General features: G+C 35.6%; 1 protein-coding gene across 20 annotated transcripts in view; it reads right to left on the reverse strand.

Annotated features, from left to right (window-relative positions):
• LOC127975014 (regulating synaptic membrane exocytosis protein 2) overlaps positions 1-26,178 on the reverse strand; it is a 144,930-nt gene that overhangs the window by 83,155 nt on the left and 35,597 nt on the right. For 3 of the 20 annotated variants that reach the window (XM_052578739.1, XM_052578743.1, XM_052578744.1), the window contains exon 1: positions 17,701-18,195. The exons of 15 other annotated variants lie outside the window; for them this stretch is intronic. In XM_052578739.1, coding sequence (XP_052434699.1) covers positions 17,701-17,822 — 122 coding nt within the window. In that variant the 5' untranslated portion in view covers positions 17,823-18,195. Of the gene's footprint in view, positions 1-17,700; positions 18,204-26,178 lie in introns of those variants that run through there. 2 more of the 20 variants (XM_052578738.1, XM_052578737.1) reach the window with 2 other exon arrangements.

Genomic DNA, 26,178 nt, shown 5'->3' on the forward strand with positions numbered 1-26,178 from the left:
TCATGGAAAGGGGGTCGTACAGAACATGCACAGAGTTAGGTCTTCAACTTTTAAGCAATAAGGCATGGGTCAATCTTGTTTAAACTGACCTATACATTTCTAGGCTTATTGTGCATAAATAAATGAATGATCTACAATTTCTAGTATTAAAAAAAAAAGTTTGTCTTAATTTTTTTTTATCCACTTTTAAGACCACCACAAATTTTCAATCCAGATGGACAAATCAAGACCCATCCTACATTTTTTCCTAGTTCAGTGTGCCGTTTCTTGTAATACTTTGAATTACATGATAAAAAATGGTTTGTAAACAAGCTTTCACATTTGCATTAAAGTCATTACATAGACTTCAAGCTATTAACAATATTCAATCTTTCAAAAACAGCATCCAAACCCTGTAACAAATGTAAGCGTGTCATCTGACTCCAGACAAAGCAGCAACATCTAACTGCTCACTGCAGTTTCTTTTTAAAAAACAAGCAACATCTCATTTTAAAACTTGCGATGTTTTTACAAAAATAACCTGCCGCTAATGTGGTTACAACAGTACCGGCTGTATGTGTCGGAAAAGACAAATGAGACCAGTGTCCCTGGCATATGAGTTTCATCTTCAGAGAGAATAAGAGGCTTTGGCTCATGGGAAGCCCAGAGAGATGCTGGAGAAAAAAACGTGTCTTTATTGAAGGGTAAAGTGTAGAGCCATCCACTGCTCCCCTATCTGTGTGTTTGAGATCTCTGTCCATACGACTTCACAGCACACTAACACATGTACTGTACATGCACACTAACAAGGGAACATCTGTAGGGTTGAAAAACAGATCTCAACATGTCCATTCTTTAATGTCTGCAAAGGTCCAATACAAAAAGTACCCAAAGTATCACATCAAATTATTTTGAAAACAAATATGATCAAAAATTGCAATATGATCTCAAACATTTAACATCAAAATCTTTTGAAAACAAACAGTCTGAGCAAAGTCTCAACATGAACTCAAAAGTGTTTCAAGTTCTTCTCAAATCATATATAATCTGAGCAAAGTCTCAATATGAATTTAAACATTCCTCATCAAATTCTTAAATTGATTAATCGGAGCTTAATCTCAATATAACTTATAAATTCTTCTCAAATCTCAATATGAATTCAAACAGTTCTCATTGAATTCTTTCGAAAACAATTCATCTGAGCAGTCTCAATGTAAACCCAAACTTTTGTCATCAGATAAAGTCAAACTTGCCTCATCAATATTTTTTTATAAATTAAATAATGAATATATGATTCCATTAAATATTAAATAATGGAAGAAAAGTCTCAATGTGATCATATTATTTTCAAATAATCAGAGCTACACTTTCCACATTCATTTTTTTTCCCTAAACTATTACTATATGTCCATAATTATTATTATTATTATTATTATTATTAATTTTAGGAAAATGCAGATGCATGAAATGAAACAGAAATTTAAGTTGCTATATAAAACAGCAACTTCTGAGCAATAAATCTAAGAAACATATTTCCCCTGTGATGCAAATATCAAATCACAACAAATATCACATCAAACTTAAACATACTGAATGTTCTTTTGACCTGCATATGAAGCTAGTGTACTTGCAACAAGAACGCTGCAGTTCAACAACAGCTCTCTGTGCTCAGTAGTGTGCTGTTCAAGGGTCTGGAGCGATCTGTGAGCTGTATTTGAGCGTGTACATGCACTGACTGATTAATGATCGTCTCTTCTGCGTTACTATAGCCGCCGTGTTCCTGTTGCATTATTCAACAGCAGCCTGACAGTTGTGCACCATTCACAAATCCAGTGCAGCAGACGCCTGTTTGTGTTTGGGACTGTGTTATGAACAGCAGTTTTAAATGTATGAACCTAATATATGACAGTAAATACAGCCAGCATTAGCCAATACCACAACTGCCAGCTTTCGATTAGCTACACACACATATAACATAGCACCAAAAAAAAAAAACATACAAAGTTTAAACTTTAATTGAAAAATTAAATAAAATACTTGTTAAAAAAAAATCTAAACTAAAATTAAAACACAAAACACACACACACACACACACACAAAAAAAATCAATGATATCAAAATAACACAGCTATATTGCTGATATAACATTGATACTGTCCTATACACAACCAAAAGTAAACTTTCCCTTTATTTTAGAAGTACTTATGCTTAAAGCATAGCTGAAGAATGTTACTTGGGATGTAAAACATCATCATTTTTCGATTTGCCTTTCATTCACTCATTTTATTCATCATCACTTCTATGAACACACACCAACACACACCTTGAAGGCCAATGCATTACATCACACACCAGTTTAGGAAATAAACTGCACTAGATGCTCATTTAATCGCTAACGCCACCTGCTCTATGCTAAAGCACTGATAGCACAGCTGGGCAGAGCGTCTGTGTTCAGTGTGCAGGTGGACAGACACAGGTCACATATCACACAGCATTATTCCTATCTGCACACTAACCCACTGCATTTTATTTTTATCCCTAGCATGATTAGTACTGCAGCTAACCAGCAGTGTCTCTACCAGAATCTGAAAGCTGTGCGGATACAGAAAGAGAGGGTTAGAGGAAGTGTCACTACGAACTGACCCACTTACACGAGATTTTTAACAATGCTAGCTGTAGTTTAGTGTGTAATACTGGGACAAAGCTCTGCACACAGATTTCTCAAAGACAGATTATTCAGCACGCTAACTCTGTCTAGTCAATATGCAACCAAACTTCACTGCAATAAAAACACTCTTAAATATACTGCAGCATTTTCTGTTAAAGCAAGTCAAAGCCTACTCCACAGAAGAAAAAAAAAACTATATAATCTCTGGCTTCCCCTTAAAAAAGTACTGTGGTAGTACTTTGGTATGGAGATTAGCACTATGTAGAGTATCATATAGTCATATGGTACTTCTGTATATGAATGATTACCATCATGCTAGAATTAGAGTCTGTTAGTTCAATTCAGTTCAATGAATCATATCAAATGGTAATGCTTCAGTTAATCGTTTCAATTAATCTCTGATTAAATGATCCATTTGAGTCACAAAACGTTCTTGTAGAGTCACAAAACATCCTGTGTGGTATTATTCAAGTATTAAAATGTAAAATAGTAAAATATATGCAGATAAATACTGAAGATTGTGAACTGTGGATAATGTAAAAAATAAAAAATGTACATGAATATATATATTTATATATATATAATATAATATATTGTGAATTTATATATGTGTATATATGTATATATATTCACAATATATTATATATTCTCTTCTGTTCACCAAGCCTGCAATTAATTGTTTCAAAGTACAGCAAAAATTCTGAAATATTAATTACAATGAAATATTTATATGTTTAAATAATATTTAAAATAACAGTTTTTTATTTAAATATATTTTAAAATCTAATTTATTCCTGTAACCTCAAAGCTGAATTTTTACCGATAGTGAATATTTCCCTTGTGTTTATTCGTTTTTTTTTGGGGTTTTTTTCAAATTAATTCAGTGTTTATTATTGCACTTACTATTTGTCAAATTTTATATCCATTGAATAATATTTAGATATTAAAAAAATAAAATAAAAACAATGTTCGGGTTCCAAATTGTACGTGCTGATTTTCAGACCAGGGCATCAACGGCTATTCAAGTACTGATGATTGATTTATCCGCATAGGCAAAATGACCAAAATCCCCATCCCTAAATGAAGGGAAACAATTTTAAGCCATTTCAGAAGAAATCATAAAAATAACACCAAGGCCTTAATGTGGTGTGAGAGCAAAAGAACTTGAGTGTCCATAATGAGCAAGAGTGTGAGAACGACACAATCAACACAAAATTATGGCCTCCGGGTTCCCGGCTCTAAACGAAAGAAAACAGAGAATTGTTATACGTACCTTCAACAGTCAGCCACAACCTTACTGAAATTAGGCCACACAAACTGATAATACAAAAAAAAACCCTCTAATTCAATCCTCTAACAGCATTAGAATCCTCTCGTTGTCTGTACACAAATCAAATCTTCCCTCACTGCGCTCATGTCAATCCCAGATAACACTGACTAAAATGTGTTGAAGAATTGCGCCCACTGACTTATAAGCAGCCGCAAGGCATGCTGGGGCCCGGAGCCCAGGGCGGGGCTGAAACAGGTTGAGCGGATGACCTGTGAGCAGAGGTGGAGATGTTTCTATGGGACAGGGGCAGCATTACGTGCTTCAGATTGCTGCTGATTGGTGGAAATTCTGCTAGAGGATTTTTATTTAATCTGGTATAACTGTGTGCCAGAACAAAACTGCCCTCTCTAACCAAACAAATCACCAATTTGTGCTCATACATCCTGATTGTTTTTTTTGTTTTTTTTAAGACAAAGATGATTATCTTTGTAAATCTAATTCCGTCTGCTTTGCAAAATAATACACTGGAACATGCAATAGCTTTAGGCAAACATGTCCAGAAAATGGCAACTTCCGAACAGAAACTACTACACTGAAAGTCTTTCTGTTTATGGACACACTAAACAATATCAAAAACAGAGGTGCTCTTCTCCACTCAAGCCTTTCTAAACTGAAGCAAACTACAGTGAATACAGTGAAGGCACCCCACAGTAATACCATGGTATTTTTATACACTGTAATCAGGTACTAAATGATTATCTTAATCACATACTATGGTAACTGTAAGAATGATCCATGCACCAAAAACATGTTATTATCATAGTATGCTTTCAAATGAATGTAAATACATAAAACCAATATGGTATTGTCATAGTACTAAATATACTAAAGAACACTGTGTTTTCATGACATTATTTTAAAAAATAATAAATAAATAAATAAAAACATGTTATCAATATGGTAGGACTTTAATAAAAAAAAAAAATAATAATAAAAAATTTTTTTATATTGCCATAGTACTGTACACGTACCAAATATGTATAAAAAATTAATGAACAAACAAATGATTGAAATAAAAACTTTAAATAGACATTTTAAAAATATCCCCAAAAATCAAAGTCATTTTATGGTAGGACTTCAGTCAAATATTTGTTTATATATAAATCATATTAAATATAAATACAGATAAAAATAAAATAAAATAAATGTATCTGAAAAACATATTATTATGATTAAAACCATGGTATTTTTATGATTGGAGTTCAATAAATGCAGCTTCCAATGTACTGTATATAAAATATTGTAAATACAAATAAAAACAAAATATATGCATCTAAAAAACATGGTATTATTTTCAATAAAATAAAACAAAACAAAAATAAAAATGAAATTAATTGAATTTGTTTAAAAATAATAAAATGGTAGAGTACCATTACAGGTAAACATGTATGTGAAAGGATACCATAGTACACCTCCACCTATATAATAATTAATATAATATTGTCCCAGCAGAACAGTTGGTAGAACACTAGCACTCATGGCCAGCACACTGTGAATGGTTTCAGAACAGGCAGACACAGGAAGAAGCACAGCACTGCATCCCGCCTGTGAACGTCATCGACACCCCCCTCCAAACACGATGCAGACAGCCATGTGTTCCTGCCACATTTACCCCATATCCTTTCAAACAGCAGCATTCAGGCCAAGCAGGCCTGCTCTCGCGAAGCTCTAGCTGAGTGTAAAATAGGCCAAACCCCTGAAGAATAAAGCAGGAGAATCAGTGCAGGCTGGGGAACGCCTCTCTCCTTCCACAGCTCACCAACAAGACACTTTCACACACACACAACAGGACACATGCTAGTTCAAGTATGAAATAAAACAGCTTTCATAGGCCTAAGTACAATAAAGACCCTTTGAGTTGGATTAAGAAATATGTCTCTTTTCTTGATGTATTTCCTAAAGCAGCAAGTTAAAATAACTAATATTTATTCACAGCCCAGTTAAACCACACTTGATAGCTTTTAGAAAATGGACATAAGCAATTATGACACTTGGAAAACAAAAATTAATAGATGGAGGATTAAAATAACAGGATTTTGATTTCATTGGATTTATGTGATTTTTAAGTCAACATGAAACCACTAGCAACTCGTTTTACTTCAGTAAATTCTGAGGGAAGCAATTATAAAATAATACACATAAAAACATTTTGTATTTTTAAAATATAATTTGATAGCATTATTAAATATTCAAATAAAATGTTTTAAAATAAAATAAAATGCTATATAATTAAAATAGAATAAAATAAAATGTCCTTAGAACCATGGTATTATAAAAGTAGGATTTAAATAAAATTATTATAAAATTTTATAAAATGCATAGCATTATTATTATAGGACTTCAATCAAATGAAAAATTAGGACACATGAACAATGGCTGAAGTCGTAGAATAACTGGATTTCCATTTTTAATTAGATTTATGTAAAACATCAACATCATTAGCAATTAATTTTACAGGGAAACTATGTAGGGAAGGGGTTAATTTATTATTATTATTGATTGGGAATTTAACCAGAATGACCAGAATGGAATTATGTGGGATTCATTATATCAACAGAAAATTTATCAAGACAAACTTTTGTATTTTCTTTTGCATAACGTGCACGGTGAATATATCTTTCTAAAAGAGGCCAGGAATGTGCATTAAGAAAATAACAGTGTTTCCCATGTTGACCTCTGCAACACTGTCTGTATGTGGCTATTGCCTGATTATTGAAACAAACAAATATTAAAGCGGAATTGCACACCAAACAACCTTAAGCATGGTTATGTTTCAAACAAAGTTTGTAATTATGCATATTGGCGTCAACTGGAGAGGCCTGGACAGATCAGCCCAAACACACTTTACAGGAAACTGCAGCCGACAAGCTGAGCAATCAACACCAGAGGCCTGCAATTAACATCCTGCGCTGCTCGTTGGGCCCAGGAGGAAATAAACCGGTTTGGAAGTGAAGTGTGACAAACTCCAGCCACATCAGAGCACGCCAGTCCCCATAAAGAGCCATCAAAGAGCTCCGAACTCACACAAACATAAAGAGACAGACAGATGCTGCCCTCAGATCCTACTGGAAAGCTTCTACTGATTGTGGTGTGAATGCATTGATTACATATTTCTTTTATACTTGGGTCATAGATGAGACGCCCCAAATTGTCAAAATATTGGTGAAATCATTTTCCATCTTCATTCAGCGCAACATATTTTTATGTCATTTAACCACTTATTTATTCTGGCATGTACTCATTAAAATAAATAAACGAAAAAGTGATCTTACTAAATACTAGTATATTTCAAATGATTGATGGTACACCTTTTGCATCATTTTTTTTACACGCAGGGTCCTTAAATAAGAAACCCTTGGCGTCAGTATGGAATACATTACTCTAATTACACATTTATGAGCACATAACCCAACCCCTGCCCCTAAACCTACCATTTGTCAATAAATCACTTAACAGGCAGATGCAACTACAGTCATCATTTATTCAAAAAGAATAAATATTCAAAGGCTTCCGGAGCAATACGATTGATTTGTGAGAGGAACAGGTTGCCATCTCTGCCTGCATCAGCCTCGGTTGTGAAATGCTGTTGGCTCTTGTGTGTCTCGTGACCGATTACGTCATGAGTTTCTTTTTGAATGAGATGTGAGCTTGTTAATGGAGCGGAATCATTTTCAGCCATTAAAAACGTATGTTTTACTCTCTAAAGGTTAAAGGTAGGGGTTGGGTTAGGTCCACCAATTATATAATATACATTTATAAAATTGTATAAATGTATATAAAATTATTTTCATACAAACAACTGAAAACAGTGGAGGACCCTGCACATCGAAGGGACGCCAAGGGGACCTGACTAACTGTCAATATGTGATGAGTTGGGAGTGAGAATGGGTTGCACATTCCAGATTTTCAAATAGTTGTAATATTTAAATGTAAAACAAAAAAAGCCTGACAATATTTATATATATATTTATATATAAACTATATATATATAAACTATATATATATATATATATATATATATATATATTTATACATAAACTATATATATATATATATATATATATATATATATATATATATATAAACTATTGCTACACTGAATGACATTTCAGTGAATAGCTTCCGTAAATCATGGTAAAAACATTCAAATGAAAGAGGACACATTCTAAAGTATGGGGGGGGGGGTGGATAAATAAATAAAGCTGTATTAAACTTTTATTGTTTTAGCTGAAACCCAAACAATGAGCATCATTAGTCTAACTCAGGCTTTATGCATTTTTACCATGCTCATTATCATGTGTCACATATTGCTGATATAAAAAATTAAACTAATTCCATGGCCAATATTTACATTTAAAGCTTGGTATGACCTATATCATTAATATACAGTATTTGAAAGCTTCCTTGGCATTGTTCTTTAATGAATGAAGCATTTTCTGGGGGAATATGAGTACAGTTATGAGCAGGAGAGAGTCTGAATGAGAGAGGGTTCATTTTCATAAACGAACATTCAGGAAAGCTACAGTAACACTTGAGTTACTCCTGTCTGAAACCAACTAAGCTTCAGGACAGCGTTTCCCTTCAGTTATGAAAAATTACACATACACACCTCACGGTGTGTCTGCTAACTATGAATTTTTCATTGCAGTGTGCAAGTTGCATTTGAGCTGAATGACAGCCGCAGTCTTACAGCAGACAGATGTTCGGCTGAGGGAGACATAAAAAACCAGCGGCGAATTAAAACTACCATCAATCATCTAACCTCAAAAACCACGCTGAGGAACTACACAACACATCCTCCTCACTCATAGCTGATATTAATTTGTCTAATAAGCATTGCATTGTAATGTGTTGAAGGAAAGGTTCATAAATGTAATGACATTATCTGTTTTTAACAGATTTTTTTTCTATTTTTTTTTTTATAGAGAACTAGAACAGATTGGAAGTTGAAGTTTTCGTTACGTATAGCACAATATTTAAGATTTAAGATTCCATTTGTAAACATCTGTTAACTACATTTGTTATGATGACCTATCAATAAAAATACATCTAAAGCATCTACATCTAAATCTCAACATTTAGTACATTATTAAATACATTATTAAAATCAAAAGTTCTGTTTGCTAATATTAGTTAATGTACTGTGAACTAACATGAACATTATTATTAACCAACATTAACAAAGTTAATAACTACTGTAAAAAAAAAAAAAATGTATTGCTCATCATTGGTTCATGCTAGTTAATGAACTGACTAATGTTAATGAATGAGAACTTATTGTAGTGTTTCCAATTATTTTTAATATAAAAAGAGCTCATGACCCTAAAGAAACTGAATCGACTTGAACTGACACATAAATTTACTGTAAATCAAATATTAACAACGTTGTTTAATACTTCAATACACTACAATGAAATATTTTTGTGTAGAAACAAATTGAACTCAGAAAAGGCTAGTAAATTTAACAAAATAGTAAAAAAAAGGCAATAATTTAAAAAAAGACTGAAATAGTATTTTCTCAAAAACAATCAAATATTAACTTTTTACAGTGCAAGTCAAAAAATATGATATTTCAAAAGAAAAGAAAATCGAATTTCCAATATCATAAGGTTTAAGTTGATTAAACGCTGTTAAGCTGATCAGACTGATAATTGTAAATCAAGCCTTTAATGACCTTCAGCGCTGTCTTATTCAATGTGTGGGCGACTGAAGGATCAGTGTCTGTGCCTCCAGCATGTTCCCTTGAAAAGCTGTTTGCGTCAGTGGTGACATTCCATTAGCACGCATTCATATCGTATTATTCTTTTACAAAGGTGGATGTAGAAATCTAACATTCACAACAGGCCTTGGATTTCTTTAGAAGGCCTGAGCTCAGAGTGAAATGCTTTTGTAGAAGAGAGCATGTCAGGTGGAAGAAAAAGAGACACAAAGCACGACTGTAGTTCCTTTCAACTCTCCCGTTCAATTTAAAGTTGGGTCGTTTCTGCACCAGTAAGCTTTCTGCCCTGGGGATACTGAGCAAACCAAGACAGCCATTCTACCATCTATTTTTAACTGTCATCAATTATGAAAAAAAAAAGCTCCAACATAATTACAGTAACATGTAAGAAGAGCAACACTTTCCATTGTGCGCTGCGGCGTTATAATGCAGCACTTCAGCGAGACGAGAAAAACACATTTAGAGAAATAAAACCCTGTCCATACGTCACGGCTTGTGTCTGCGGTGCACTTACAGTAATCATTTGGCTGTGATGTATGCAGGGTCCTGCTGTACGATCTGATGGTGTGTTGTGAATGGACATTCAGAGTGCTTAATATTGCTGTGGAAAGGAGTTAGACTCATTACAGCTGAAAGAGAGACCATCCATCCGTCTACAGCACTGCTGATCTGTCCTAAACTGCTCATTTCATATCTGCTTACAGAACAGCTTTCTGCTCGTATTACTGGAGATGTGCACACACTTACACTTAGAAAAAAGAAATTGTAAAAAGTGCCATGGTAATGACTTCTTTTAGCCAGGTAAATTGTAAAGCAGCAAGTTTCTAAAACTATGACAAATGCAACACTATACAGAAAATTGCACAGAAATTTCAGGTGAAAATGCAATAAAAAACTAAAGGAGATTTGCCTGAACTGCAACACTCTAAGACAAATCAATGTACTGTGAAAGAATTTACTGTTTTGATTATTTAACATCTTTTACCCATACTCTACTTTAGGATTGAAGAAAATGTAAGCTTAACAGAAAAGGTACTAATTTTCCACCTAAAACTTTTTTTCTACAGATTTTTTTCCTAGAGTGAACATGGAGAGATCAGAAAATATATTTTTTTTATGTACTATAATAATTTTTCATTTGCCATAAACACCAACTGACAGTAATATTTGTCTAGATAAAGGATCGGTATTAAAGTCAATATAATTTTGACCACCAGAGCTGTTGTTAAGTATTAGATTTATAAAACTGAAAAACAAAACAAATATATATATATATATATATTTATATTATATATATAAATGCTGCCTTGGCAAATAACTGAAAACAATATAATAAGTTTAAGGGCTAAAATTAAATATAAAAAAAATAAAACTTGCAATAAAAAAGCACATAACAAATGTAAAAACAAAATGTAATTACTTAAAATTAGTGGTTAAGTTTAAGTTCTAAAACGACAAACTAAAATATTTCAACATAATTATAAAATATACTAGAAGTTTCAATTTCTAAACTGTAAACTAAAATTGTAATTAAAACTGAAAATGTTAAAATAATAGCTGAGCACTGTTTTTCTTATTCAACTATGTGTCATCATGGTGGTAAAAAAAAAAAATGCAAATCACTATATGTCATCACTGTAAAAATTTGTAAGGATGGTCAAATCTACAGGACTGAAATGTGCTCGATTCTTTGCACTGGCAGATAGACAACATGGACATGAGCATCCCAGCTGGTGGTCTCATTGAAATTCTCCTGGAGCGTATTTATAGAGGCTTGAGGTCCCTGCTACATTACCCCGGGCCAGGAAACCATGCGTGGCTGCGGCCTGACTCTCCCCATCTGCTCCATCAACACACACACACACACACACACACACATATATATGAGCTTACGAGATGCTACGTCAGCTCTGCTCTCTGATTCACTCAACATCACTTCTGTCTGACATGACTGAGAGCGCATGGGCCGGAAAACAAACCTATTACAGGGAGAAAGAGAGTTAAAGAAGACCCAGATTTCCTTTTCTATTACAAAAGTAGCAATGCTACTAACCTTACCACTTTTTATTAGCTCAGCTGATTATATGATAGCGTAGCTTTTCCAAACTACACACTCAATTTGCAATAGAAGAACCATTTTAGGCTCCTCAAAGAACATTTCAGTCAACAGTTCTTAAAAGAAACCATTTTTGGTTTTTCACTATAAAGAACAACTTTTTGCACTATACAGAACATTTCATGGACTGAATGTTAAAGGTTCTTTATAGAACATCTGATTTATTTTATTTTTAAGAGTGTAATCTGGATAATAGCTACATTTGTGAATTCCATATCATATCACATGGTCCTAAATGTAATATTAGCACTTAGGATGGCAGATCTTTAGGAAACGGGGCTTTGAGAGGTTTGTGACTTACATCTTATCGCTGACTAACCTGAAAACGTCCTTGAGTTCCTGCACTGCCACCGCAAATAGCCAAGTGTCTCAGCAACTGCAGAGCATAACCACAGGTTACCTGAGGGCATTACGTTAAACTTGCATCAAAAAGCTAAATAAAACTCCTTGGTTCTCTAGGAGGATTTTTCTTAGCAAGACAAAAAAAGCCACATACTTTTCTGCAGTGTGGTTTTGAGCATCCTGGGAGATAAAATCTCAGCTGAAACCTAATGATGGAGTGTGAACACATCACACTGAGTCTCAGTAACGGTGTCTGACCACAGAGAAGTAAACTACAGAAGACAGCAGCTATCAATGCAAAACAGCGATCACATCGGCTTTCACCCCCGATACGCCCACCGCAATCACACACTAACCCATCTGAGACGGCACGTGCCTGGCAGCCATATGCCGCACAAATTCCCACGTCTGCAAAATACTCTGATGATCAGCCTCCATTCAACTGCAGCATGTAGAAGATAGTCGACGTGAAACAGTGACGCAGTGTCCTGCCGTGTGCCATGCTAGCATTCCCCTAAAACTGCTTTACATAGATATTATGAATCTATTTAGAATTATTCTTTTGTATAGGCTGAACCATATTCACTGAATGAGTACATAAAATAGAATATTTCTAAGAACAATTATGTCAACAAAAAAAATAAATCAATAAACAAATCAGACAGTATTTAGTAATCTCATGCCATTTAAAACCTTGCATGAAAATAAACATATCTATAAGGTAATTTTTTTTATAATTTTACTCTATTAGACAAATGTTTGTGAAATGTTACAGAAGCTTTCTATAGCTTTCTTGTGACTGTGGTAGAAACAGGATCCTATCAACCAAAATTACAATCGTCCAGTGGATAACTGCAACAATCAATCCTGGAACTGGTAAAGGATTGGATTCCTTGTAAATAATTTCCTCTGCTGGAATTACTAGTTGTCTGAAGGAATATCACAGATAAGAAGCTCTTTAAAAATCAATATCGAGGGCTGGATAATCAGTGTGCTTCACATGAGAAATGAACATTTCGTGGGTCAGGGTTTGACCTACAGTACATGGGATCACAAAGCTACAGGGTAAAAACAAGAAGAAAGAACAATCAATAAGCTACAAAAGACTGATGTTTTGGAATGTAACATTTCCATAACTGCTGAACAAAGTCTAGAGAGAAAAATGCAATGAGATACACTACTGTTCGAAAGCCTGTGGTCAGTAATTTAAAAAAATACTGAGAAAAAGCAACCCGATCTCATGGCAATTCGTAAATTTTTCACAAGGTGGCTTATTCGTACAAATTCGTATGACCGCACTCATACAAATTCATACGATTGTTGCCAAATCGTACGTATTTTACGAGTTGCACAATTCATATGAATTTGTACGAATTACCTACACCTAACCCCGCCCCTAAACCTAACAGTCACTGGGGATTAGATAAATCGTATAAAATCATACAAGTGAGGTCGTACAAATTCGTACGAATAAGCCACCTCGTAAAAAACGAACGAATTGGCCGTGAGATAGCGTTAGAAAAAACGGATTTCGGCAAAAAATAATAAGACATCAGGATGTCAAATGGATATTTTTGGAGACTATTCTAATGTTTTTTTTCCAACACGACCACAATAATCTCACGACTTCTACAGTTTAAGAAAAAAATAATAATAATTATATATGTATATAATATCAAAACAATATTTTAAATTGTGTTCAAGTTTGCCTCAAATTCTTAGAAGACTAAATGATCTGATCTACACTTCTAGAGTGGATTATCAACAGATATTTTGATTAAAAATTTTACTTCATCTTTCATATCCATTATATGAAATTCAGAGATAGTATTGCGACAAAACAGTTTTGGGAGAGGCGTGAGATCTGACAGATAACAGCCTGGAACATCTCGTGACAGGTGGAGGAACACATGCTCTATATATGGCTGTGACCATCAGCGGCAAACAGCTTCATAACATCCATCCAGCGAGAGCAGACAGAAAAGAGAGCTGCTCTTTCTCAATGCAGAGCATGGTATGTGGGATAGATAGAGACATCTGCTCTCTTTCATGCTCAGAAAGCGCAACTGATTCTCTGAAAGGATGATGGGAGTTTGTTTGTGGAACACACTAATAGCAAAGAGCTCTTCCTCAAGCTAGAAACTACTCCTCTCCACCCTCAGGTGCTTAAGATCTTTTGATAGGACATACAGTACCCCATCTAATGTGTTTAACAGCAAAGGAAAGTTCTATTGCTCAGAGGTTACTCTCTCATGGATCAGGGAAAAATAAAACCGCCGACATACAGTATGGAAAGAGATCTAAAAATGTATGTAGATAGCAATTCAGATCATTTGACTTTTTGAAGAACTTCATATTGAGATCTCTGACTTAAAACTCTAGAATAGATTTCTCTGTCAACTGTAGAATAGGATTTTCTGCACTGAAAAACATGCTGCAGGATTTAGGCTACTTTAAAGCAATTTTCACTGAGAAATGTCTAGTAGATTTCACAATTACACAGAAACAGTTTTTAACAGTCTTTAAATTTGTTTTGTATACTTTCCCAGTACTGGGGGGAAAAAAGGTGTAGGATTTAAACGGTTTACACTGAGAAACGAATTATTATTCACAAATAATTATGGAGAAAGAGGGGACATGTCTCAAAACATCTTAAAGCTGCAGTAGGTAACTTTTGTAAAAATATATTTTTTACATATTTGTTAAACCTGTCATTATGTCCTGACAGTAGAATATGAGACAGATAATCTGTGAAAAAATCAAGCTCCTCTGTCTCCTCCCAGTGCTCCTATTGCCATTTGCAGTTACGGACCGCTCCCGGTAAGAAACAACCAATCAGAGCTGCGGTGTATATAATAAGCGAGTAAACCATGAATCCATTTTCCAAACCGTGTTTTTAGCTTGTCCTGAATCACTAGGGTGCACCTATAATAAGTGTTTATATTCTGACTATTTTAGATTGCTTCGTGGGTACCGCGGCGGAGTAACCCAGTACCTTTGATTCTTCATAGGAATAAACAGAGAGAAGTAGTTCCGGCTACGATGTTCTTCCGCAAGACGCAAGCAGTTCTGTTTATTAACTGTAGAGCGTCAAAAGTTACCTACCGCAGCTTTAATTTATGTTCCAAAAAAAAAAGTCAAACATTTTTGAAATTACATATGGGTGAATATATGATGTCAAGTTTTTCATCATCTCATTAAAATACATTGCAAAAAAAGTTCAAAGTGATCATAAAGCTCTTCTCTGGCACAGGAACCTTCTCAGTTTCATTCATTCACCTCATCTGTGTTATTTGCCAAGTAATCTCAGACGGCGTTTACAGAAGCTTCATGAATAAACCCACAGCAGTCCTGCGGTTGTCTCTCGGTCTGTGTGTGCGGGGGACATCCCTCTCTCTCTCTGTCTCCCCCGCAGGTCTTCCTGTCTCACACATCACCCACAGCATTGATCAAACAAAGTTGTCATGGCGACACAGCCTCACGGAGCACCGGGCTCGTGGGAAGGGATTTTCCATCTAAGAGAAACTTCAATTATGATTTATCTCTTCTGTTCTTCACTGTTTTTTTTTTTTATTTGTTAGAATAAATAAGACTATAAAACATCCTTCATATATTATTGGGTTATATATTGGGCCATGCATTATCTCAAAAAAGAAAAAAAAAACAGAAAAGAACGAGAGAAAAAAAGGAATCATTACTGCACAAATAGCCCCCCCCCCCATGTTGTCATTATTTTCACAATATTTATGCAAGGAAATTCTACTCGCAGAACTGATATGAAATTTAAATTATTACTTGTACTTTTGCAATTTCATTTGAGGTGAAATTACTAAATTTATGACCGTTTTTGTGCAATTCAACACATACAACACATAAAGATATAAGAGAGATTCTACTTTTTAAATTCACACAACAACAGCAACATCACGCTCACTACACAAACATTGGAACAAGAAGAATTTCCCGGCCACATCGAAGGCATCTCTTATAGAGTCAGACTGAAGCAGAAAGAACACAGTGTGACTGAATCAGCTCTGGTTTTGGCAGACAGCTCTGTCCATTAGTAATAGGTCAGTACAGGGAAGTAACCACTGTTTGAGGGAAGACTTTGGCTTGAAGAATTGACATTTTGTTGGCATTATCTTAAGCCTTTTGCACGATGCTTATTATGAATACACACAATTCAGAAAAACTCCATTCAAAACTCTTTCTATAAAGAAGAACACATCGTCAATTAAATGCCTCAGTGTGACGTTTCTCTAAAATGCAATCGCTGCAATTCAGCAACCAGCAGAAGTTGGCAGCCCCACCTTGCCTCCTCCAATCAAGCGCAGCACAGGCTTCAAAGCCATGTGAGAATGAGCAAAAGCACAGGAACAAAGGGATGCTTGCGCCGAACCCCTGGTGTGAGAGTGAACTCTAGCTTGCTGATTTGCTGAGTGTGTATTTGTGCTGGCAGTGGAAGAGACTCGTGCTGTAGATCCCTGGAGTGAGACGATGGCCTCGCTCTCCACAACACTTAAACTGCATGAAACACACCGTTCAGCCTCATGCCCTAAGGACCTTCAGATGTTTACGGTGAAGTGAAAGAGCACTGACACCCTTTTAATGCTAAAATTGGATCTGTCTCTCAAAACCTGCCCACTTCTCTAAAGACGCGAGAACAAAACATAACTGTTACTAGATAAACTGGCAGAGTTTATAGTCAACTGATCAGGGATTTTCCAGTGACAGATATTAATATATACAGGCCAGGTATACAAAAATGTATATAAAAAATATATATTTTTAATTATTACAAATATTGTAGTATCGATACCTTCGCGATTCAAAATAGATTTCAAAAGAGATTATTAGATACTTTAAAAATATATAAATCACCAGTTCATCGCCAAACATGAACTAAATAAATACAAATAATACATAATAAATGTATTAAGACAAAATCCTAATACCAACGCTAAAAGAATAAATAAATAAAATTATAAATTACTAACCTGTTTATTAAGACCAAAGGCACAAATGAGTAAGCAATAACTAAGTTTCCTCACACTTGAAACAAACACCTTAGGCTACACATATTCTATGGACCAAATGGCCATGAGAAAAATTCTTGGAAATATGAATGGTGTATCTTGAGAGAAATACCAATTTAATCACTCAAATTAAATCATATATATATATATATATATATATATATATATATATATATATATATATATATATATATATATATATATATATATATTGAAATTGCAACCAACAGTGATGCAATGTGAGTACAATTCGCACAGTTAATTGCGATTGGGCATCTTTTTGCATTTATTGGCATACTGAACTCTGATTGGTCCTTTCTTACACAGCCGCCACTAAACAAGATGCGTTCTGAGTGTCATAGCAACGGCTGCGGCATTTCATTTACACAGAAGCTAAGCCACCTCGCAGCCGCTTCACATGCACATTTTCTATCTATTCGTGCTTCGGAAGCACTGCTGTTTGCTTCAGCAAATGCCAATATAGTGACTTGTGATGTGTCACAAACTCACCCGATGGTGCTAAGCGCCTGTTCCAGGAGCTCCGTCTGCAGAATGTTCTGCGGCGGCGTGAAAGCCCCATTAAAATGAGATAAAACCGAGCTACAGAACTGACGCAATGTCTCAAACTGCATTTTCCCTCTTCCTCTTCGTTTTCCTGCGTATATTCCCTCTTTCCCTCAGACGAAACTCCTCCAGCGCTCCTCGCTCCGGACGCGCCGCATCTCCAGCGCAACATAAACACGATTCAACTTCCCGATGTGTTCTGATCCCGGTGAAGAGTGCGTTTGGAAGAGGAGAGCGGTCCGACACCGACTCTCCCGGTCATTATGATCCGAACTTATAGAGAAAGCGAACGCGCTGCGTTTTCCTAAACGCACCGGAGATCCCTCCCGCCTTTATTTATCCACAAGTCATCGCGATAAACATCCTTGCAAACGCAGGATTCAAGAGAGCCAAGGCTCAGGGTTCTCTCTTCCATCTAGCAGCCATCCGCTCTCAGGAGCACCAGAGCAGCACTACACAACCTCTAGCAGCATCACAGCGCATGTGGCGTGAGGAGGAGGGAGCTTTCTTTCTCCCACATCATTAAGGGTTTTCTGTGGAGAGAGATGCTCTGCACTAAAAGACAACTATTGTGTGTGGATACTTGATGACCTGAAGGAATAAGGGCGCTAGAAGAACAGAAAACGCTCTCTTGTGGAGTGCACTGCCCTAAGGACACAAGGAAAAAGAGGCCTTTTTAACATGCATTCTGACCTAATAAAAAAAAAAGTTCTATATGCATAAAAAAGCATAGCAGGGCCCTTAGAAATTACATTCTATTATGAGAGACACGTTAAAGCCATTAGCAGGATTATGTAACCTACAGTGTAAAATCAAGACTGTGTAGTGTGCTTACTGTACATGGACGTACTGTACATTATTCCTTTTCAGTATATAATAGAACAGAACAGAATAGAATAGAACAATTTTATTTTAAACAGGCAATTAATGTTTTTTTTTTTTTTTTGGTAAAATACAGAACAATGGCTTTTTTTTCTTTTGAAAAAAATAACTATAGATGGTGGATAAATTGACAGCAAAAAGTGAATAGTACATAGAGATATACAGATAGAATGATGAATAAATAGAACAATAGAATGATAGAATCATAGGTAGACAGAACAATCTAAGGTAATTATGAAAAAATCTCTCTTTCTCTCTCTCTCTCTCTCTCTCTCTCTCTCTCTCTCTCTCTCTATATATATATATATATATATATATATATATATTTATACAGGGGTGGTTCTAGGGTGAGTGGAGATCCAGGGGTTAGCCCAGAAATGTCCATGTATGTGACTTTTTATTTTAATAAATCAGAGATTTACCTTGTTTAAAATATACAAAAACAATAAAAACAAAAACTAATTTAAAACATTTTATTTAAAGTATTGAAGAAAATACATTTGCTTTTTGCAAACAAAAATTAAGAATTGCAAAACAAATGAAACAGCGCGAAAGCGATGATTTTGCAATACATATTTTCCATGGTCATATCTATTAATTTATTTGCAACGCTGCTTTTATTTTGCGTGTCAGTCTAGTTTGAGCTTGCGATACCATTTTTCCTTTGCGCTTCACTTTTCTGCACGTCACTCTTATGGTGGCACTGTTTTGACGTGGGGGCGGAATCAATGGACAGGGGTGTGTACAACATGCCTCCCTGGAAGTGACGTCATCGGCCCGAGACGCAGCTCACTGATCCAGGTCCTGTCATGATGAGCAGAGACTTTCGAATGGATCGTTTATTTTTATTCCGTAGGCTAGCATTAAAACATTCATGTTTTCGTTTTATTTACTTTATTAACAAATGTATGTGTATTAGCAGCGTTGCTCAAGTTAAAGAAGTTGTTAACTTCTTAGGGTTCGTGAATCATTTGAGTCAGTTCGAGAGTTCGTAGCGGGATCGCGAATCATTTGAGTCAGTTCGGGAGTTCGGAGCGGGATCGCGAATCATTTGAGTCAATTTGGGGATCGCGAATCATTTTAATAAGTTCGGGAGTTCGTAGCGGGATCGCGAATCATTTGAGTCAATTTGGGGATCGCGAATCATTTGAATCAGTTCGGGAGTTCGTAGCGGGATCGCGAATCATTTGAGTCAGTTTGGGGATCGCAAATCATTTGAAGCAGTTCGGGAGTTCGTAGCGGGATCGCGAATCATTTGAGTCATCTGACTCCAGTTTGGTAGTTGGAGCGGGATCGCGAATCATTTGAGTCAGTTCGGGAGTTCGTAGCGGGATCGCGAATCATTTGAGTCAGTTTGAGGATCGCGAATCATTTGAATCAGTTCGGGAGTTCGTAGCAGGTTCGCGAATCATTTGAGTCTGTTCGGGAGTTCGTAGCGGGATCGCGAATCATTTGAGTCAGTTTGAGGATTGCGAATCATTTGAATCAGTTCGGGAGTTCGAAGCGGGTTCGCAAATCATTTGAGTCTGTTCGGGAGTTCAAAGCGGGTTCGCGAAACATTTGAGTCAGTTTGGGGATAGCAAATCATAGCTGTATATGGATAGGCATTTTTAACTAATTAAGTAGCTAGTTATAATTACGTTTTCCACGCTTGTTTAGGTGTGAAATGTGAACTCATATTTTTTGTTTTAATGATGTGCCTTTTAACAGTATCAAGTATATTCAAAAACTAAACAAATTGTGCCTAAAAAGTGCATGCATCTAGGCTAATGTAAAGTTACATGATGAAGTCATACTAGTGCGCATGTGCATTTTGAGTGCGTTCTTTCACTGCATTATTCGGTGTATTCAAATGCATTTACGAATGCATGTGAATGATCACAAAATTCAAGATTCTTGTCATTATAGAACCTTTTTAGGATAAAAGGTTCTTTGGAGTTGAGTAAAGAACCCTATGGTTCTATATAGAACCCCAATGATCCCTTTCTTCTAACAGTTAGTTGTCATAATATATATATATATATATATATATATATATATATATATATATATATATATATATATATATATATATATATATATATGCACACACACACACACTCACTGGCCATGACAAGTGAACTCATTGTCATGTTCAAAAAACAAGTCTGAGATGATTTGAGCTTTGTGACATGGTGCATTATCCTGCTGGAAGTAGCCATCAGAAGATGTGTGCACTGTAGTCATAAAGAGATGGACATGGTCAGCAGCAATACTCAGGTAGGCTTTGGCGTTTAAAATATGCTCAGTTGGTAATAAGGGGCCCAAAGTGTGCCAAGAAAATATCCCCCACACCATTACACCACCACCAGCCTGAACCGTTGAGACAAGGCAGGATGGATCCATGCTTTCATGTTCTTCTCACCAAATTCTGACCCTACCATCTGAAACTAAATTCTGACCCATAACATCTGAATGTCGCAGCAGAAATCAAGACTTGTCAGACCAGACAACGTTTTTCCTTCTTTTATTGTCCAATTTTAGTGAGCCTGTGTGAATTGTAGCCTCTGTTTCCAGTTCTTAGCTGACAGAAGTGTCAACCGGTGTGGTCTTCTACTTCTGTAGTCCATCTGCTTCAGGGTTCAATGTGTTGTTTGTTCAGAGATGGTATTCTGCATACCTTGGTTGTAATGAGTGGTTATTTGAGTTACTGTTGCCTTTCAATCATCTCTTAATGCTTAAATGCATTGAGTTGCTGCTATGTGATTGGTTGATTAGCAGTTTGTGTTACCAAGCAATTGAACAGGTGTACCTAATAAAGTGGCCGGTGAATGTACAGTATATAAATATAAAGATAGCTAGATAGATATATATATAGATAGATGCCCTTGCTAAAGTTCAACTGGACCAGTTGTTTAGAGATTTAAATCATTAGTGCATTTAAATCATTAGTGTTGAATGGTCTAGAGAGCAGGCAGGTGTGAGATCAGAATGCTGATATTGAATTCCTGCAGGTGCATCTTTCATTCTCTTAATAAGTCTCTCAAGACAAAACCTCCATATAACAACATCAGATACCACAGCGCTAAACCGAGAGCATGAAACCTGATTGCATCATACTTAAAGTGAAACTTGTGCTGACCCCTTGAACAAACGACACAATATTCATGTCTGTCTACAGTGCAGTACCTGCTGTGACAATAGAAGATCAGCTCTCTCAACCCTAAAAATGACTCATGCATTTTTTCGAACTAATTTCAACACTAAAATAACTTCTGTTGTCTGTGGTTCAACTTAGGTGTCACGTTGCATCTATGACGTTATATGTGTGCCTAAATTCTGAGTGAGTAATTGTAAGTTTTTTGAGCACAGAGAACTATATTTTGCAAGCACATTACAAAAAAAAAAAAAAAAAATCGTTTGAGAAAAGAAAAAACAATTCTGTGCTCGATAAATGTATTTTCTTGTTTGCTATCATCCATATTAATGGTGTTCATCTTCAGTTCTCTCTTCACAGCAGTTCAGTCGGTGTACTGTTTGAGTAAATGAATTACTCCGGGATATTGGTTTGTTTGAACTCAGAGGGAGTGTCAGCCACATTAAAAAAGTTAACAGCTTAAGTCATTTGTGGATTAATGCGTATTGGAGACACGGACCGTTTAAAATGATTCAGTTCGATTTGGTGAACTGGTTCAAGAAGATCCGGTTACATCGAATGATTCTTTCGCAAACCGGATATCACAGACTGCTTTGTTTTGAACTCTCTCACAACAGACACGGAAGAGAAGACAATGCTGAATAAGTCGTAGTTTTTGCTATTTTTGGACCAAAATGTATTTTCAATGCTTCAACGAATTCTAACTGTCCCTCTGATGTCACATGGACTACTTTGATGATGTTTTTCTTACCTTTCTGGACATGGACAGTATACCGTACACACAGCTTCAATGGAGGGACTGAGAGCTCTCGGACTAAATCTAAAATATCTTAAACTGTGTTCCAAAGATAAACAGAGGACTTACGGGTTTGGATTTCTGTTTACAGTAGTTTAAATGACAAATATATACATGAATTTCATGTGTACTGCCATGAATATGCCATATCTGTGTGCAAGAATAAACTTCACACTTCAAGCTGTACAACTACTTAAAACTTCCCATGCTGGCTTTTTCAACCTACCTCCAAATTTATTTTAAGATATTTTTTATTAACACTGGTTTAATGTTTGTCCATCTGGAACATTTACTTTTCATGAGCTGTATATTTTAAGATGTACTATGTTTTGATAAATCACATGCAAAGAATGTAAAGATTTTTGAAATGAAATGTTTTTTTGTTGTTGTTGTTGTTGTTTTTTTTGAATTCCAAATAGGAAATGAAATGATCAAAACGTACACAGACCAGACGGGCTTTGGTTCTACTAGCGATTTGATTGGAGACCAACAGCCAATCACAATTGACCTTTAATTTTCCGATTGGTTGATTTTGTGGCACACTTGTAGCGCTGTTGTTAGTTGAGCGAGCGTGTGTCAAGAGTTGAGCGCGCACAGAATTAAGAGGTTGAGAGAGAGAGAGACAGAGAGAGGGACTTGACAGGAGCGCAGAGAATAAGTTTGTGAGAGAGAGCACCTGAGTAAACTGCGTGAGAGGGGTTATTACTGCACGTTAATATGGATAATAGCAAACAAGCAAATACATTTATTGAGCACGGAATCGTTTTTTCTTTGCACAAACGGATTTTTTTTTAAAAAAATTTGCGATTGTTAATTTCTGTTCAAAATATAATGTAATGTGCTTGCAAAATATAGTTCTCTGTGCTCAAAACGTACAATTACTCACTTAGGATCGAGGCACACATATAACACTATATGCATCTAGCTCCAATGAAAACACTAGTGGGTTTTATAGATGGAGGGGGAGGAGATACAAACACACAAAAACCGGCTATACCCAGAGAAACATAACAGCTGTAATTAAATCCAAATCCCAGTGTAATTATTATTGTTTCATCTAGCAGTTTCACCCACACTTGCATTCGCTCCAATGACACCTCCGAGACCAAGACAAATTAGGCTGTTCTCACATTATTTCAGGATATAAATAGGCTGTCAGCACTTTTTCAGGAGAGGAGAATCAGAGTTAATTTAAACATTCTTTAAGATTAATGGAAGTTCTTTTCAGTGATTTCCTGAGCTCTATTCCTGGGCATCAAACTATTTAACACATTCTCCTGGTGAATGGTCAGGCCGTTCTTATCTACTTTGGCAGCAGTTAACCCTAAAACAACGCTGACACATTCCATAAACAGAAGTAGAGCCTGAAATCGTAAAAAATAAAATAAAAAAAGTCTATTTATTATTTTTCAGCACAGACACTCAAAGCGCTTAACCTTCATAAAATGTTAATTGACATCCTTGGGAGGTCAAACTAAATATAACATGAGCCGTTTTATTTTCTATTCATTTTATATGAGCTTTGCAACCCTTTATAAGTTTTGCAACTGTTTTTACGGTTTAACCCATGGATTTTAGAACTTAAGAACTTCAATTTCTTCAGTGGAAGATCATTTCTATGGAAGGTTGTTCCAACCACTGAAATAAAAAATAAAAAAAATCTTAAAAAGTAATCTCAATCTCAATTATTATCTCACAATTCAAATTTTTTTTTTTTCCCAATTGCGGGTTTATACTGTAAGAAAATAGACATCTTTTATTCCTCATAATTGGACTTATAACACGTGATTGTGAGAAATAAATTCTGAGCTTTTTCTCATAATTGTGAGTTTATAAACGCAAATGTGAGAAAAAAATCTGAATTGCAGAAAAAAAGTCAAAATTGGAAGTTTCTCACATCTTTTTTTATATATTTTTTTCTTCTTTTTTTTTAGTGGCAAAGACACACTTCCATAATTCAATTGATGTCTTGAGAAGCGTGTCTTGTACATGTTTGTAAGAAAAATTTTGCCAGTTAGTAACAACAAGTAATTAGCAAAGCATTTATTGAGACAAAATTCCTCATATGACATAAATGTTGAAAGCAACTGCTTACTTTCGAAAATACTGTAGCCTATTTGTGTAAAGTTAGAACCGCTCTCTGTTACACAACACTTAACAAATCTGACACTGCCTCGCTGCCATGTGGCAGGCACATTTTTAACATCTAACCTTTTGGCGGTAACGTTATACCAGACAGAAAGTGCAAATGAGCATTTAAAGTTTTAATTACAGAAGACGGCATACAGACCGATCTGATCGAAAAGAACAGCACTGTTTTAGAGTAGCTTTTTATACATTTATACATGCAGAGAGGCGCACAATTTGTTCTACAGAAAATGTCAGACTGCATCCGTGAAAGCAGCTTATAGCTCACCTGCTGTCCTGAACCATTCACGGACATCTGCCAGGTAAAGAAGCTAGGGATGGGTAAACATTTTAAATATATATATATATGGTTTTGAGCAAGTTTTGCAAAGGACAAGGGATTGAGTCGCAGTTAAAACACAAATTGATAAACTTCAAAAGTTAGGGTTAAATAAACAGGATTTTTGGTCAAATAAATGAGCATAAGATACTTTTTTTTATATTAAAACAAACAAGTAAATTAATTAATTAATTAATAAAGAAAAATTACACTAGCCTCAAACATTTGAATGATAGTGTAAACACTGAAGGGAATTTAAGGTACATTTTTAACTTGACTCACTGTCTTAAAAACAATAAACCACATGTAGACAGACCAACAATTACTTGATGACAGAACTCGCTTATACTGTACATCCATAAACTAAAAGACTAAGTCTAAACACGCAATTTCCACATTTGTAATTCAAATATGCTCACATCAACACAACACAGACGCAAAACACACACACACACACACACGCCAGGTGAGATCAGCCCCATCCCTGTGGCACACAGCCCAACATTCCTCTCCTGCAGGTATTCAGGAACGGAAAATCAAACCAACACACAGCAGTCGCCATGGATTCAAGGGAGCAGGCATCTGTTTCTACAGAGACATCTCTCTAGGACTGACCTTTGACCCCATGACATGGCCATCCCAGCAAAAGATAGAGAGAATATGATATAAGGGCTCAGAGAGACACTGCCTCCGTGTGGTAATTGATGGAATAGCACGCACTACTCACACTGAATTAGAATCTCCCTGAACATTAGGGGCTTAATGTTTGATAAATGTGTTATGACTCCCTGCATTTGTTCAAAAGCAGGTTCCATCATAAATTACAGACTGTTATTTACCTGTCTAGCGTGTTTAGCGCCAAATTAGCAATGGTAATCGAAGGAAAAACAGATGGAACCTGAACGAATGCATTGTGCACTCCAGCTGTTGTTATCCTAGCTTCAGTTTCACATGGTCCATGTATGCATGTGTGGTTTAAACCGGATACCTTTCATACATGTACCATAAAAGCCAAAGGGTTCAATAAAACAATATTTCCTAAATTACAATTAAACTTCACTCAGGTATTTAATTTTACTAATACTTAAATGTTTATTTCACCTCCAGAATGAAAATATCCTGATAATTTACTCACACCCAGGT

This window comes from Carassius gibelio, chromosome B16 (genome assembly GCF_023724105.1).
Source record: "Carassius gibelio isolate Cgi1373 ecotype wild population from Czech Republic chromosome B16, carGib1.2-hapl.c, whole genome shotgun sequence".
Classification (NCBI taxonomy): Eukaryota; Metazoa; Chordata; class Actinopteri; order Cypriniformes; family Cyprinidae; genus Carassius; species Carassius gibelio.